Source organism: Euprymna scolopes, chromosome 11 (genome assembly GCF_053919585.1).
Source record: "Euprymna scolopes isolate OS-2025 chromosome 11, ASM5391958v1, whole genome shotgun sequence".
Classification (NCBI taxonomy): domain Eukaryota; kingdom Metazoa; phylum Mollusca; class Cephalopoda; order Sepiida; family Sepiolidae; genus Euprymna; species Euprymna scolopes.
This window is the reverse complement of record NC_136492.1, coordinates 144,760,789-144,779,213: the sequence shown is the minus strand read 5'-3', so window position 1 is coordinate 144,779,213 and position 18,425 is coordinate 144,760,789. Positions and strand designations below refer to the sequence as shown.

Below are 18,425 nucleotides of genomic sequence, written 5' to 3'. Positions count from 1 at the left end.
CTATTGCAGGAATCTGACAGCCCCCTCAAAACCCCCTTTCATCTTGCCCTGAGCATTCGGCCTGTTGTGAGAGATGCCCTGACTGTGCACCATGATAAATGCTAAATTGAGAGAAACTGCAACCCTTGCATACAAAAGTCTGGTGATGTAATTTGTTGATTGTATGCCTCAAAACTCGATTATAAGTCCTAGTACTGAGAAATATTAATGGGAATAGTTTAAATAGGATTGGAAGCTTTCTCTCTTTCATTTTGAATGTGTGGGTTCATTGTTATATTCACCACCACCCTTCTCTGTACGGCAATGTCGATGTGTCCATTGCTTTAAGACACACACACAAAAAAAAAAGAAAAAAAAGACTAATTCGTTAAAATAGAAAAGGAATTCCATTCGACAAAAATGGAATTTTCAAAGTCAATGAGATTTACAAAAAGAAAAGACAATTTCCAATTATCCTTTTTATGAAGTTGAAAGTTTTTTTTTTTAATCCTTTGAGATGAGTCTTCATAATTTGTGTATTCATTCTTTTTGTGGACGGTTATCCTCATCTTCATAGTTATTCTTGTTTCATCACGTTTTGGCCAACTCATCCTCTGGCCTTCTTCAGGCAATTAATTGCGATGGAATAGGAATGCTGAGTCTTGTAACTTGTCCCCAGCAATTACTGCCTTCCATAGTTGTCGTCTCAACACGTTTTGGCCAGCTAGTTCCCTGGCCTGCTTTGGGTAGGATTGAAACCACTATAGACAATGCTCATCTGGAACGGTAGAGACTCAACACATTTACCCACTGTGAAGGATCCGTGATGCAGTGGATAGATACATTTTACCAAAACGTGAACGATTTTTAAAACCAAGTCTCCACAGGCAACCCCTCGTGGCATAAAATTTGTTGGTCATGAACCCTAACACACTTTTTCCAATGAAATAGTTGGATTTATCAGAACAGAATTATGTTTTGCAGATGTTTCCATTTCAATGATTCTCCTTACACTTGATATCTATTTTTCAACGTTTCTGCCTTCACTTTGGCCTTCTTCAGCTCAATTGTTTATTCATAATGATACTTTTCTAGTATTCTTTATTAATTATTGAATTATAATTGGGGGGAGCAGGGAGGCTGGCCTTACCAGGCCATAAAATACACTTAAATATATTTTAATTCATGCAGATTTCGTATTGAATATCGTACCTAATAAATAGTGATTTCAAAAGTTAAAAAAAAAAAAAAATGACTTCAATGCCATCAGCTAGAATCGCAACCGAAACATTTAGCACTCCAGCCATATCTCCTACCGATGTAGCTATCAAAAGATAGGTAAGAATAGTTTAATATTAAACGAATTTATGAAATGAATTGAATTTGGGCATGCGCAGAAAGAAGTAAAAGTATGTCAGCAAGTTGAAATGAACATTTTGCATTTCAACTTGCCGCTATATGTTTGTACACGTTATTCATCCAAACAAAGATTTTAATCATTATAAATCATGCTGGTGTATGATTACTATTTCCCGTTAAGTAGTTTAAGAGTTTTCGATTTGATATTTACATACAGACATACATCTGTTTTTTTTTTATTATTCAATTTTCACCCCAAACAAGGCACAGTGCCACTTTGAAGCAGGGGGCTACTACTATTAGCAGGGTCATTATGAAGGGAGATGAGTAGAAAGATGTTTGTTAACATTACACTTGAACTTCTGCATATCAGTGCAGTTGGGAAAGCAGAATCCTGGAAGGGAGTTCCAAAGACCCGTAGTTCTGGAGAAGAAACTATTGGAGTAAAAGGCTTGCACCTAGGGATCTCTACTGTAAAGGGATGAGACTTAGTAGCTTGTCAGGTTTGTCTGTTTTTTTCATATAGATTATGAGAAAAATCTCCAAGAAATGGTAAATTGTATTAAGCTTTTTCTTAACTCAAACAACACAAAGCACATCTTCCTGAACCAACATGGGAACATCTCTTCCATTGCCTCAAAAAATGTTGATAGATTTACCTATCTTAACAGTAAAGTTGCAAAGAAAAAAATCACAAAGATTGAACTAAACTTGTAAACCAACAAAGTTTGGACTGGATAAGGTGAAAGAAATTTGCAAGTAAAATATTCGTACTAGGATGACTTTATATATATACTAGCAGGCCACCTGGCGTTGCCCTGTCATAAAATACTCAAATATTACAGTTTAATTCATGCAGAAACTGAGACATGTGCACGCGAGTATTATGTTTTTTCTAAACAGTTCACTTTTTGTCAATAAAAAACAAATACTCGAACTGAGATCAAAACCAAAACCTGCAGACAGTGAGTCAAGTACAATAACCATTAGGCCAGCTTGAAATGACCTTTAAAAAATGTTTTCAAATCAACTTATTCTTAACATAAGTAATCTATCATGTGAATGATTCACGGATGTACATCTGTTAAATAGTTAACAGATTAAAATTCGATGACTCCCACGAATTAATTAATTAAAATTCGATGACTCCCACGTAATAATTTTTAAATTTTGATCCCTTATCAACCCTTTTTTCAGATGAAAACCAATTAAAAAGTTTTCCACATATCTGAATACTCTATATACCAAATTTAAAGTTTGTAGATATAAAATTTCATCCAGTCTATAGGTTGAAAAATGTTCTCACACACACACACACATTCTCACTTATATACATGTACCATTTTTGGTAACTTTAATGATCATTAAATTTTGTGTAAGTTGTTGCCTTCTAGGAGATTGGGGAGTTAGTCCCCCTTAGATCTAAACTATCGGCCATATTTTTTGGAAATAGACAAATAAACATATATACATTATTTATTTTACTTATAACACATGTTTCGCCTTATCTGCTGCTAATCAGCATAGGTGACTGTACTCAATCATAGTCTCTGTGGTTGGAGGTTCAAGCCCTGATACAGTTAGTTATGTTGATGAACCATAGATATGGCGAAACATGTGTCTGTAGATAACTGTTTTATAAGTAAAATAAATAGTATAGAGCAACTAACAGAGGATTTACAATGCACCTATGAAGACCTATCTGGTGTTGTGGAGTTTAGAGCAAGATGGTATGACGCTACCAGGACTTGATGATGATGAAGAAAATATCATTATATGAAGAATAAATCTGAAGAAAGCCAGAGGGTATTTGGACCGAATGCACGTCAAAACATAAATACTAATAGAGAGTTCAATAGTTTTACGGAAAATGATCCTTATTTTACAAATCCAATCATTATTCTTGTTGATAACAGCCTTTCAGATCTTTTTTTAACAATTTTTTTCTTTGTGAAAATTCCAGATTTAAAACTAGAGAAAAATTTAAATGGATTTTTTTTACTAACTCTGTCTCCAACACTTTGAAATGAATCAAGAATCTGAAAAGAGTAGACAGGCCAAATGCCAGCCATTGATTGCAATTCGAATGTTTCTCTCCCCAAAAAGGCTAACCCCTCTCTCCAAAGTCATATCCAAAACTCAAAACAAAACAATTTTGTGTTTAAATTGCACCAGGTGCAGTCATAACATTTGTGATAAACATTCACTGCTTTTTTGGTGCTTTCCTTTTTTGTAGCCAATTTTTGTTATTTTTATTGTAAATAGAAAATGGCGTTGTCTGTTTCCACACTGCATTGGTAGACGTTAGTCGACAACTGCATAATAAACATGCAGCTTTCCACAAAGTTTTCATCTGCACAGAGCTCGATGTTTACCTGTTTTCAAAAACTATCACTAGATTCTTATTGTTGTTAATAATTTCTTTTTCTTTCTGTCCAAACAGGAGTTGCCTCAAAAACTTACATGAATTCACACCCCCCCTGCCACCATTACTTCACTCTCCGCACTCCCTAAAAAACAAAATGGCAGAGACTGTCTCACTTTACAGCTATGAATTGACATGTGATTCTGTTCTGCAAATTGTTGTTTATGAATCAACCGCCATTCTGGTAGCATGATATTTATTTTTTTAAATTCTTTGCCAACTTACAAATTAAAATGTTAAATATTCAAATTCAATATTTATTTGCGGACTTTTATCTTCAGCTTCATTGTTTTACTACGGTTCAGCCAACTATTTCTCTGGCTTTCTTCAAGTGGTTAACCGTGACGAAATAGGAATGCTGAGTCTTAACTGTATCATAAGTAATTACTGCCTTCCATAGTTGTTGTGTCATCACGTTTTGATCAAGTAATCCTCTGGCCTGCTTTGGGTAGGATTGAAACCGCTATCTTAGTTGGTCAAAACATGGTAAGACAACAACTGATGAAACAATGACGATGATGATGACTTACACAAGAGATGTCTTTTTTAAATCATCATCATCATTCAGGTTTTTGTATTTAACGTGTTTTGAGTCGGCAGAGGAGGCAATCTCTCACCTCTGCTTTTCATGTGATCCGACATAAAGAAGTGATATCAGTTAAATCACTCCTTTTGCGTGCAATTCAGGTCTTTCTTGAACTACCATGCACCCGAGTGCATTCATATTCGGTAATTTCCATCATGTTGATGCATTTATTGTCAGTGTTGCAGATGCAGAATTATCGCAGGAGAATCTGCTAATAGGGGATTGCCAGCCAAAAGTTGGGGCTTGTTTTTCATGGAGAAACAAGGAGAATTAAGATAAAGTGAATGGCAGGATCCGGAAAAAGTAAACAGATATTTTTCATTTGATAAAAATAAAATGTAATTCAACCTTGACCTTTCACAAGTTCGAAATCAACTCAACTTACAACAACAAAAACTAAGAATTTCTTAGGCTTGCAGTTACAGTCTGCTTAGAAGATTGGAAGAAGAAGAAAGAAAAATAAAGAATCTCTCTCCCTCATTTATTAAGAAAAAAAAAGATCTAATGATGTTACAACTCTCTCTCTCTCCTTTCTCTAAGTACTTTGCACCCAAGAAATGAACAAAAAAAAATTAGATTCAAGTTAAATGTTTGCCTCTCTTGAAAGTTACCAATGTCAGATATGCACAAACTATTTTCTTTTTTTTTTCTTTTTTTTTTTTTTTAAATAAAAATACACAAAAAATGTCACCAATTCAACTTTGTAAAGTTATTCAACACAGTTTTTGTGGAAATAAAAAAAAACTCAGGATGATGAAAAAAAAATTTCTTTGTTTTTTTTTTTTACATCAGGGTCACCACTTATCAAGGCCCAAGAGCCACTCGGGGATAAGGGTTATTGTGTGTACACTAATCAGTGGGATACTATCGTAGTAATAGTTAGTTTTGGGGATTTGATAAGGTGTCATTACTTAAGGGGGCGGTTCATCAGGAATTTGTTTGTGTTGGACTTGAAGACATCCAAGTTGAATTCGGGATGGAAATAGGTGGTTATTATTTTGATTTGTTTTTCAGTGAAACGGGTAACCATTTTTATAAAGCAACCAGCATTGGATGCTGTTCGTACTTAGATGGTTTACACAACTAAACCAACATTTAAATACATATAGCCATCTGCCTTAAGAATAAGAAATAGTTGACTTTTTTTTTTTATAAATGTTCTATGTACTAGTTTATCTCCATCTATCAAGGCCCAAAGGCCACTCAAGGATTAGGGATAATGAGTTTGTAAGATGAACAGTGAAACAATACAGCAAGGATTGGAAATGATGGTTGAAACTGCAGCTCTGTGATATTGTTTTCTATAGATGATTAGTTCTTGGAAAGAAACTTTGCTCATGAAAATTCCATTTAGTTTGAGGTAGACAGAGAAAGAAAGCAAAATTATTTACAGTGGTGGTAGCTGGACAAGTTTTTGTGAATGTTTTATAGGAGGAGACCATGGATTGGAGCTCAGTCGAACACCTAGCATGGAAATAATAACAGAGTAGAGAAAGACTAGTAACATCTTTTTTGGAAAGGAGAGAAGAAAACATCATTTGTACTCAAGTCAAGTCAGCAATTTTATAAAACAAAAAAAATAAATAGAAGTCATTTTACCGTGGAAGTGACAAACTTTTTCTAACTGATACATCATTTTGTTTCGATTTTAATTGATGATGCACTGCACGTTAAACACGTTTCACATAATGGTAAGAGTGTTCGCTAAAAGGCTGGAAAAGCAGGGTCAAATCTCCAGTCACATTATAGTAAAAACTTAAAAGATGGTACCCAATGCTTCCTTGCTAAACACTCGGCATTGTAAGGTGAGGACCAAGGGTAAATGCAGTAATCCTGTGGATGGAGTGGCACCCTCCCCTACATCTCTTATAGCATGATTCCACTTGGCAGTTATACATATACTGATTTGATATATATATATATATATATATATATATATATATATATACTAGCAGGCTGCACAGCGTTGCCCAGTAGTACAATACACTTAAATGATTTTTTAATTCATGCAGATTACATATTTATCATTATAGAGACAATTCTCTATCGATTATTATATTGAACCTAATATATAGTAGAGAGATCCAAATTAAAAAAACTATATATATATATATATATATATATATATATATGAGAGAGAGAGTATTGGCTGAAGAGAGCTTGATATGAATATCTAAAACGGTCCTAATTATTGGGCTTGAAACCGACGGTACCAATAATTTATCTCATCTAACAAATTTCTGTACACAATATATATATATATATATGACTTGGGTGCCATCAGCTAGAATCAAAACCAAAATATACAACTCTCCATCCTCATCCATTAGCCTCTGAGCCACGCCTGATATGTGTGTATGTATATATAATTATTTATTATAATAATTATTAAATACCTACAGACACTAGTGTTTCATCTTTTCAGGAATCATCAGTGTAGGGTGTCATGAACTGTTTCGCTGTTTCACAGCTCATCAGTGCAGCTAGACACGCAACTACCTCAAGCCAGGATCGAAAATCAACCGCCCAAATGACACTGAGCTTCTAGCCATTGCGCTATTCGGTTGGTGCTATGCAGGCAGTGAATTAACAATGTTTTAACATCGTCCAAATACTTAAGCTCAATTTGTTTACAAAAAGAGCATCACTTTATACGCTAATGGTAATTTGTATATCACTTCCCAATATGCTCAACCCAAGAAAGGGAGCATATAGTCATCCACATACAGTACTGTTTCGTTGTTTCACAGCTCATCAGTGCAGCTAGACAAGCATCTACCTTAAGCCAGGATCGAAACACGACCGCACAAATGACAATCGGAGCTTATATATATATATATATATATATATATATATATAAAAAAATTCACCTGTCATCCCTTTTAAAAATATAGAATCGCTCAATCGGCAAAGACAAAATTCAAGCAAAGGCGGATGGTCCACAGAGTTTTATAATTATATACATATATACATATTTACAAGGGAGTCACCATCAAGGATAATATATACATATTTACAAGGGAGTCATCACTCAAGGATAAGGGTTAATACGTGTACGGTGATCATTAGTTGTGGAAATTGGGTAGAATTTGGACTTGAATACAACCATGTAGCAGTTCGAGGGAGGAAACTATTAGAGTAAAAAGTTTTCTGGCATCTACAGTGAAGGGGTGTGATTTTGCTGCTTATTGGGTCGGTCAGAGATACTTATGCCACAAGTTCATAAGAACACATTCCACTGAAATGCTGGTAAAAAAAAACATAGTGATGCAAACATGTGGTGATGAGACAGAGGCTGAAACTTGGTTGACAGTTTTCTAGCATGGTAAAGGGAGCCCACCTTCTTTGGAGCCGACATGGTCGTATCTTATATGTATTTATTCCAGTTTATGTTGTCTTTGAATGTTAGGCAGTGGAATTTAAATATCAGATTTTTGGAAAGGGTGCATTCAGTCAAGGCAATAAGTGATTGGAAAGGTTTCTTATGTCAAAGAAAATGAACTTAGTCTTGGTAGCATTAAATGTGATTCCATCAATTCCTGATCCCATTCTACAAAATCCTCTAAGGATTCACTTATTGCCTTGAATATGTATTTTCATCTCATATAGGTTTTCTTGGAATTTCCACGGGTCACGCTACTTGTATTTGCTTTGACATTCACCCTCGAGTGGTTGGACCAGCTCCATCCAAAGAATTTACCATGTTCCAAATGAATGCTGACCAAGCGTGACAGTCCATCGCAGTAGCAGGTACAAGGTGTCTTCAATCAGTTTCCAGACATTTTTCGTATGGATATTTTTATTAATCGTACACAATTGAAACTTTAGTCCCCTTCAAAGTAATCTCCTTCGGCTGCAATACACTTGTTGCATCATTTCAACACCTTCTGGAAGGTCCTATGGAAACCCTTTTGTGTGAGCATATCAATGACCCTCATCACAGCTTATTTCATCTCAATTGTCTTATAATGACGGGGAATAACCAAAAGTCACAGGGAACAAGGTCAGGATTATAGGGAGGATGAGGAACTGTCCATCTTGCTGTCATGACAACATCTTTTTTTTTTATCTTCTCTGAGCCCCCTTGGGACAAACTTTGCGCAAATCTTCTGCACCTACAGTTCTTCACGAATAACTGTGTGTACAGTTCCCACACTGACATAAAACTCTGCGCTTTTTTTTTTTTTTTTACATAGGCATCACCACATTATCAAGGCAAAGAGGCCACTCAAGGATAAGGGTTAAAGAGTGTACATTAGAAATTGGACAATATAGTAATCATTAATAATGGAAATTTGATAAATTTGATAACTTATATGGAACGGCTCATCAAGAACTTATTTACGTTAGACTTGAAGACAACCATATTGTAGTCAGCCGGAAAGCAGGAAAACGGAAGACAATTCCACAGGCGTGCAGTTCTAAGAAAGAAGCTTTGTTCATGGAATCTACGTTTAGGTTTAGGCACAGATAAAGAGTGGGGGGAATTATTGATAGTGTTTACTTATTGTCTCTATAGACACACAGCAAAATTCTTTATTTGGCTAATCAACTCTGGTGTTCTGACTTACTCCTTTCACACTTATCTCTCACCGACTCGCTGCTTTCCTTGAATCTCTTATGCCACTCAAAAACTGATGCTCAATTCATGCAAGATGGTCCAAAAGCAGTCTGAAGCATTCCATACACTTCTGTGGCATTTTTTCCAAGTTTAAAACAGAATTTTATTGCATATCGTTCTTCAAAAATGTCACGTCCAGATTGCATTTTTGAAATTCACCAGCTGTGACAATCAGGCTTTAGTAGAGTGTATTTCAATTCCTGATGTACTGTTCGTTTGAACCTGAAATCATAAAAATTTGTCAGTCATCTCATAAGATGTATAGCGATAACATACTGAATTTTAAAGAGTCTACGACAATTTTAATGTCTGTACAAAAAATGTTTGGAAACTTATTGAAGACACCACATACAAGTGTTAGCCAATGACGGTTCCAATAGTGAACTGCACAGAGAAGAACACCTAAGACCAGCTCAGTATCCTGTTTCACTGTTCTGAGTCAGGTTTTCAGCTGACATCTGCATCTTTTATCCAACTCTGAAGAGGGGCTGGTTGAATGGCTTTCAGATAAAATCATTTGAGTGATGACGAAGAACGTGATTGAACTGCTGAAGATGTCCTGAAAGGAGAGCTTGCTGTAGAAAGGGTATATTACAGTGAGAATGAACAATGGCATTTGAGATGAACTGTTGCCAGCAAACATGAAGGATGCAACATATACAATAGTGATTGAACACCTCAAGCTTTTGCCGGTCACTTGCTCACATTCGCCAGGTTTCATAGCCAAACAATAGAATGGTGCAGTTAAGAGCTTGATACAACAGTAAAGCATCCTATTTTTTTTAACTCAAAAAGTTGAAGAGTTATGAAGACAGGAGTGGTACCATTAAAACAAAAAAACCTTTTGTACTCCAGAATTTATTTTTCTACATAGTCATCACCATTCTCAACGCATTTTTGCGAGGAATTACAATGACACATTTCTGCTTCTGATACATACTTATGACCGAGATTACTTTCTTAGAGTCTCACACCATCAATATCTGTATCAGAGAGATGAAATTTTCAGGTCATGAATGCATAAGTTCAGTCATCATAACAATGCAATTTGCAATCCCCTTTAATCCATTTAAGTAGAATAAAAAAAAAGTAGGCATTACTTTTGAAATGCCCCTCTTAGATATGGATTTTAGTACCAAGCTTGATTTCAGGTCTGGACCAAAGCTAAGATTAAAGACGGCAAAAAGTGAGACAAGCATGGCTGATGTGATTGTTGATATTCTGTTTCCCTCCTTAACCTGTTGCAGTGATGATAGATCCAAGGTATTTAGAACAATCAACCTCTTCAAGGCTTCCTCGTCAAGGGCAATTAGTTGTTTTTCATTTGTGAGGAAACCAGCAATCAGAGTTTCATCTTTTGAGCAGTGAACTTCAAGCTGATCTTAAAAAGGCATAAAACTGTATCTCGTCTATAATTTAAAAAAAACTGCAGCTCATCTATAATTAAAAAAAAAAACTGCATCTCATCTGTAATTAAAAAACTTCATCTTGTCTGTAATTAAAAAAAACTTCTTGTCTGTAATTTAAAAAAAACTTCTTGCCTATAATTAAACTTAAAAAAAAAAAAAAAGAAGAAAATGAATTCAGTTTTGATTTGTATATTTCTTTTAATTGAAGTGTTGCTCTCAAAGCAAAAAATGAGTTTGAATGAAACATGGGAAAGATTCTTTTGATCTGACACGATTAATGAGAAAAGAAAATAATTTGTGTTGTATCATTTGAGAGGAAAAACTATGAAATGTGTGGAATTAAATACAAACATGTTAAATGTTGGAAAATATCTTCTGGCCAGAGTTCAGCAGATATAGAAAACACAAAGACAGTCATTTCTGGAAATTTAACAGATTTTTTTCTATTAAAAGACCAGTCTTTTTGATGGAATTAAGCTTTTCATTTGCTTAAATTTCAACATTAAGAAAAATTCATTTTGTTATTTCTATTTAAATGTACTTCATTAATGGCCTAATTTCAACAGAAAATTTGGGAAGTTCTGGAAAGTTCAATACCCCATTTGCGATTTCTGTTCTTCAACAAGTTTGTGTTTTATTTTGAATTGGAATTGTTTTGTTGTCAACTTGCAGAAGTGTTCAAAGCACTGATGAGAGAACCGGGAACGGATTCTGCTTGCTAACAACCAACTTTTGGTGTTGATGTGAAATGTAACCCTTGACTTTGTTCTGAAAAAAAAAAAAAAAAAAAAAAAAAAAAAACACACTTTAACGTTAAGTTAACAGTAACAAAATTTAAGGAAGTCAGCATAGAAGGTTAATAAGTATGAGTGACGTGTCGGATTGGTTGACGTGTCGAATTACATCACTTTTAGTCATGTAACTAGACAGTAAATTCAAAATTTACTAAACATTTTCTCAGACATTAGTTCTTCGTTTGTGGGAGACAGTGGAATAAATTCTGTCCCCATTTTATAAAGATGCACCTGAAGAAGGCCGGAGATTACATCAACCGAAGCATTGCGAATAATAATCAAATCAATTCAAATAAATTATGAATCATCATTGTAAAAATTCTGAAAACATGAAACCAAATTAAAGATTCATTCCACCCCACCTCCTCATTTTTTTCAATAAAAAATTGATAGTCAAAAAAAAAAAAAATCAATTCAAAAGATTTTCCCAATTTCAAATTCTTTGACTTACTTCAAAAATCAGATTTGCCAAAATACATTCTGTCTCATCGTTGTCTATGTCTTCCACCTGAAACGAAAAAGTTTTGTAAAAAAAAAAAAAAATCAAGGATTTAAATCTTCATCTCTTGGTAAATAAATATTATTTGAAATAATACCAAAGCCTATGAAACAAATAAAATTTATCTTTTCTTGAAAAACCAGAAACAGAATTGATTTTAAAAATAAAACATAAAAGAAAAATTCCTTTTTTATTTTAACAGTTATTTGATAATTTGTTTCCGATAAAAATAAATGAAATGATGGTTTCAAATGTTCCCAGTGAATTGTTGAAATGCTTTCACAGCCATATTAACATCATAATATCATAATAACATCATCATAATATTATCATCATAACATCATAATAATATCATCATATTAACATCATAATATCATCATAATAACATCATAATATCATCATTATATCATATTAACAATAACATAATAACATCATAATAATATCATCATAATAACATCATATCATCATCATTATATCATATTAACATCACACTATCATCATAATAACATAATAACATCATATGTATCTACACTAGTTTGTTTCTTTATTCATGATAGTCTTCATTATCTTCAGATTATTTTATATATACCCGCACCGTTTGAAATAATAGCATGACTACAGCTCAATAATACCATCAAAAAAAGAAAATCTCAAAACTACTAACCTGCATCATTTTAAGGACTGTTGTGAAAGATTCTATGGGCAGTTGATGACTTTTTGTGATCAAATATCTGAAAATTATGAATTAAAAAAAAAAAAAATGAAAAAGAAAATTACAAAATTATCACATTTTATTTTGTTTTTAACATTAAATTGAATATCGTAAGATTTTAGTTTATCTTGTTTTGCAAAACTTAGTTTATTGCACAATCTTGAATGAATACGAGAGAAAACAAAAAATTATTGCATGTTTGCATGTATATTAATCACTGCAATCAATAGTGCATAGGTGTGGGTGGGTAACGATTGTTGAATGTTTTTATAGAAATTGAAACCAAAAAAGAGGCAATTTTAAAATGAAAAATTTTTTTTTTTTCTTTTTAAGTTTTTTCTTTTTAAGTTTTTTCTTTTTAAGTTAGGTTAGGTTGGGTTTTACAGCATATCAACCCTTTTTTTTTTGGTTATTTAATGCGAAGGTCCGTCATTTTTTTTTTTTGTTAGATATTTTAACTTATTCAGTCATCCTTTTTTGGTCATTAGGTGTTTTTTTTTGGGGGGGGGGTGAAGTTGGATCAGGTAAAATTATATTCTTTGGTATAAATTGGCTTTTTTTAGGAATGTTAGTATTTTGTTAGGATTGACTTTTTTAAATAGTTCTTTCAAATTGTTAACGTTGTAATAGTTCTGCCGGATATGTTCGAGGTCGCCACAATCCAAAAGAAAGTGTTTTACAGTAAAGGGTTCTTGGCATGCCACACATTCTGGAGGGTCTTCTTTTTTTAGTAGAAAGGAGTGGGTTATGTGTGCATGTCCTATGCGAATGCAGGACAAAACCTCTTCCTCTCTACGCGATTTTCTGAAATTTGGTAAACATTTCTCGATTGTGGTTTTGATTTTGAAAAGTTTGTTGTTTTGACAATTATTCCATTTTTCTTGCCATTTCTTCATAATGAATCTATGTATTAGCTGTTTGTAGTCTGAGTGTGTGGAATTTTTAAATCGTTTAAATCAAGATTTAGTGCATTTTTTGCAGCTCTGTCGGCTTTTTCATTGCCTTGGATTTCAAAATGACTGGGTATCTAGCAGAATTTGATATTTTTATTTTGTGAAAGAGTATGTACTTTTTGTAATAGATTAATGAGTAGCGAGTTATTTAAATTTTGGTTCTTTAGAGATTCAAGTACTAATAGGGAGTCTGAAAAAAATTATAAATTTGTTGTAGGTGAGGTCAGTAATGAGGTCTACTGCCAGGTTTATAGCTGTGGCTTCATCACTAAAAATTGAAGCATAGTCTGATAGTCGCTTCTGCAAGGTAGTGCTATTGGATATTATTCAGCATCCAATTCTGTTGCTGTTCTTAGAACCATCAGTATAGATATGCTGATGATTTGGGTATTTTTCCGGAATGTTAAATAGTTTTTCTTGATAGTTCAGTGGATGAGTTTGATTTTTTGGGAGCTTGTTTAGTTCAAAGATAATTTCAGATTGTTTTAGTAGCCAGGGTGGGAGGTTTAGTTGGTTGACCTCATGGATGTTCCTGATTCTGATACCTGCATCTTCCACTAATGGTTTCATACGAAGACCAAAAGGTTTTATAGCTTTTACCTTTTGGTCAAATAGGTTTTGGTAGTTGGGATTGAAGGCTGGATTTGATGGTTGTGATTTTTTCCTATCGTAGAGATTGTAATCTAGTGCGTTTGCAATACAATCGTAGGCAGGATTGTCTGGGCAAGAGAGAATTTTGGTTAAGTACTGTAAAGCTAATTTGTTGTGCCGAATTGATAATGGCGGTTCGTTGGCTTCTGTATAGAGACTATCGGTGGGAGAAGTTCGAAAGGCTCCCAGTACAAGCCTGAAACCCTGATTTTGACCAGTGTCTAGTATCTTTATATATGATTTTCTGGTGTCTAGTATCTTTATATATGATTTTCTGGTGGCGCCATAAATGAAGCTGCCATAATCAAGTTTTGAGCGTACTAGTGATCTATATAGTTTCAGTAGGGTTTGTCTGTCCGCTCCTCAGTCTGTGCGGGCAATGACTCACATTAGCATTTAAGTGTTTGATATGAGAGATGAATGTGAGTCTTTTGTCTAATATTAACCCTAAGAATTTATGTTCGTCGACAACAGGAATCTGGGTATCATCTCATTTTAAGAGAGGATCTGGGTGCAGTTTTCTAAGCTGACAGAAGTGCATGCATTTAGTCTTATTAGTGGAAAACTTAAATCTGTTTTCAGTTGTCCTTTTTTTAATGAATCCTTTAGTTCTTGAATGGTAAAAAGTTTATTATAAACTTCTTCATTATTACTTTTAAAGTGTAGGTTGGTTTTTTTCTGATTCATGTTTAATAGTCTGGAATTTTTTATTGTAATTTTTGGATGATGAATTATTTGCAATAGTGTCTGCAAGCATGTTGACTATGTCCTTTTCTTCGGTTATTTTTTTATTGTTTATACAGAGGTGGTTGAGAGGGGAACTTGTGTTTTTTTCCGTATCATTTTCCATATGGTTTTGTCTTTGGTGTTATCGTTGATTTTGGACACAAAGTTTTTCCAGGATTTACATTTGGTTTCTTTTATTGTTCGACGTGCTTTAGCTCTGCATATTTTGAAGTTGTTTAAATTCTGAGTAGTTGGTCGGTTGTTGAATTTTCTTAATGCAGCACGTCGTAGCAAGATAGCCTTTTTGCAATCATCATTAAACTAGGGCCGATAATACTTGGTTGATACCTTTGTTTTCGGTATGCATTCCTCAGCTATTGAGATGATGGTATCTGTAAAGTGAGTGATTGGGTCTTTCACATGTTTTCCAGGTAAAAGTTTGTGTTCGCATAATGATTTGAATTTATTCCAGTTACCTTTTTTAAGGTTCCAACAAGGAATTTTTGACTTTGTATCAGGACCAAAGTGTTCTAATATTATTGGAAGTGGTCGCTCCCACAAGTGTCTTCATGCACTGTCCAGTTGTAATCCATAAAGATACTAGGATCACTTATAGAGAGGTCAATTGCTGAGTATGAGTTTGTAGCAGAGTAAATAAAGGTTGTTTTTTTTGTTATTATATATGCATAGGTTGTTGTTGTTGTTGATAATATTTTCTATGGTTCCTTTTCTGTCTGTGTCTGAACATCCCCAAACATTATGACTGTTAAAGTCACCTAATAATATGACGGGGCAAGGAAGTTGTTTGATAAGTTTTCTATCTCTGTTTCATCTATAGGGTCATTTGGGGGTAGATAGATGGAGCAGATTGTGACTGTTCTATGTAGGGTGGTTGTGGTGGCAATTGCCTGTAAATTAGTTTGTAGATTTGGCTTTGTGCTGTGTTTTTGTTGATGAGAATGGATGTTCCTCCAGAAGCTCTATTTGGATTATTTGTTGTGTAGTTGTATTCAGTGAAGTTACAGAGATTGATAGTTTCAGATGGTTTTAAAAAAGTCTCTTGTAGGCATATTATAGTAGAGCAGAGATTGGGTATTAGAAGTAATTCATTCATGTTGGCTTTTATACCTCTGCAATTCCATTGGATTATTTTGTTAGCCATAGTTTAGTTTTATGTTTTTGATTTCCTTTTATTTTATTAAGAATAACAGTGGTTGTTTTCTACTATTTGATTATGGGGGTTCGGAGGCTCTGTCGTCTGTTTCCATTATTTCCAAGGATTTAAATTTGTTCTGATCTGTAGTTCTGGTTTTTGACGTGGAGCGAGATCTGTCTTTTTTGGGGTTTTCATTTATTTTCTGTTTGGTTGGTGTGAGATTTGATTTTTTTTCTTTTTTTTTTCTTTGCGGAGGGTACTAGCGATTGTTCTTTTGGTTTTGGGATGTTTTCAGTTTGTGTGGGTTTTTTGTTAAAGGATTGTGTTTGATTTTGGGGATCTGGTGGGATTTTATTTTCAACTGTTTGGTAGTTATTTTTCCAAGTACAACTTGAGTTGATGGCAGTTGCTGTAAGGTGGCCCTCAATGCCTCAACTAGTTCTTGAAGTGATTTTATGAGGGTAGAGATTTCCTTTAGTTCAATGTTTTCTATTGTTTTTAATTGATTTTTGGTTGCACCTGCATATGATCTAGTTGGTTCTGTTGTAGCTTTTTCAATAATTTTTCTAGCTTCAGTAAAACTTATGTTTTTGGTATATTTTAGTTTGTTTATTTTTTTTTCTTTGATCCAGTTTTGGCAGAGCAATGAGTATGCTGGATGGTTCTTACCACAGTTTGGGCATTTTATATTTCCTTGGTGTTCATTACTGCTACATTTTGGGCATACTTTTTTCCTGGTGCAGTATTCTTTGAAGTGGCCGAAGTTTTGGCAGTTTAGGCAGCGAAGTGGTCTGGGGATATATGTTTCTACTTTAATGTTAATATATCCAATCTTGAGTTCAGTTGGTGGAGTGGGAGTATTGAAAGTTAATATGTGTTGGTGTTTATTGTTTGTTCGTTTCTTTTTATTGTAATTCTTTTTGTATCTATAACTTTTTGATTTTTTAGGTTTGTTTTTATTTCATCTAGAGAGCAGATGTTTAATTCTGGACATCTGATGACTCCCTTTGAGGTGTTGAGGGTTTTGTGAGGGTAGGCTTTGATGTTTATATCATGGAACTTTGTCCATGTTAAAATTTCTTCGGCACTACTTTTAGTAGATACTTGTATGAGTAAAGTTCCATTTTTTAATTTGTTTTGTGTTCAGATTTTTGTTGATAATTCTTTCGATTTTGAATGGAGACATTTTAGTTATTTGTGTGTTATCTTGCGATTCCAAGATTATATACTCCGGAAAATTTGTGTTTTCATCTTCATCACTTTCTGGATGGGGTCTTTTAACTTTTTTGGAAGCCATAAAAAATTTTTTTTTTTTTTTTATCATCGTTGCTCCCCACCCTCCTTGGAGCCCTAAATTGGGAGATGGTTGCAGGGAAACCCATTAACCCAAGCATCTCAGAGATACAATGATGATATACTCAAACAGTGAGTATAGCTGCTTATGACAATTTTTTTAATTTCCTCAGACCTAGCAAGATATAGTAAGGGTTAGTTGTCAATAGCATCAGTTTTCACCATCTGATTGGCCCTTGCCATCGCGTTCTAATGATAGTATGTGTGTGTGTTTTTTTTTATAAGTGTAATGTGTTTGTATTTTTCTTTTTGTGGAGGTTTACTATTATTAGGGACTGTCATGATTAGCCGGTTGATCGGGTCGAGCCTGCCCGACCGCCCATCTAGCCGAAAGGCCAAAGTGGAATGTTGCTAACTCACGGCCACTTGGTTCCGAGGTCATGAGGTGCTCAGCCACCAGGATCCTGTTCTAAGGCATTACGGGTTGCCACCTACGGCCAACAGGTGGCCCCATTAAGGGATTTTTACTCTCTGCAGGGAGGCAGTCGGTGTATTCTGATACTCCATCGACAGGGTCTGGGAGTCGGGAGGGAAAAAAATAAAATAAAAAGGGGAGGGAGAGGGAGAGGGTCTGTTGTTTTTGTTTTTGCACAACAAAATTAAGTTTTACAAAAAAGATCAGAAAACTAAAAACGTCAATGTAGGTGCATTTTGTCTCAGGAAGCCAAAGGAGAGCCTGATTTTTCTTTTTAAAAAGGAGTCACCACTTATCAAGGCCCGAAGGCTACTCAAGGATAAAGGTTACTGAATGTACAGTAGTCAATGGGACAATATTGAAGTAATCGTTAGTAGATGAAATTTGGTAAATTAAATTACTTAAGGGAACAGCTCATCAAGAACTTGCTTACACTGGATTTGAAGACAACTATATTGTAGTCAGCTGGAAAGCAGGCAAAAACAGTTCCACAGGTGTGCAGTTCTAAGAAAGAAGCTTAGTTCATGGAATCTACATTTAGGTTTAGGCACAGATAAAGAGTGGGGAAAATTATTGATAGTGTTTTCAGCTAGACAACTATTTTTATACTAAATATACTAAAACTGTTGATATATAAAACTATGTTCTCCAGAGAAAGACTTTTTTCCCCCTATTTTGTTGGTACTAATTTGGTATGAATCTTGGAATAGGGTTGAGAAAGAAAATGTTCAGTAAGTTATAAACCTGGGCAATGTGTCGTGTTTCACAAGTTGATTAAAGCATCAAA

At 34.3% G+C, this 18,425-nt stretch overlaps 1 protein-coding gene across 2 annotated transcripts in view; it reads right to left on the bottom strand.

Annotated features, from left to right (window-relative positions):
• LOC145288099 (PCI domain-containing protein 2-like) overlaps positions 1-18,425 on the bottom strand; it is a 93,243-nt gene that overhangs the window by 22,738 nt on the left and 52,080 nt on the right. Inside the window, exons 13-15 of one of the 2 annotated variants that reach the window (XM_080136156.1) lie at positions 12,337-12,403; positions 11,625-11,681; positions 10,558-11,147 (exon numbers count right to left, since the gene is read on the bottom strand). The exons of the other annotated variant lie outside the window; for it this stretch is intronic. Of the exons in view, the coding sequence (XP_079992282.1) occupies positions 11,058-11,147; positions 11,625-11,681; positions 12,337-12,403 (214 nt within the window). The 3' untranslated portion in view covers positions 10,558-11,057. Of the gene's footprint in view, positions 1-10,557; positions 11,148-11,624; positions 11,682-12,336; positions 12,404-18,425 lie in introns of those variants that run through there. 2 annotated transcript variants of the gene reach the window in all.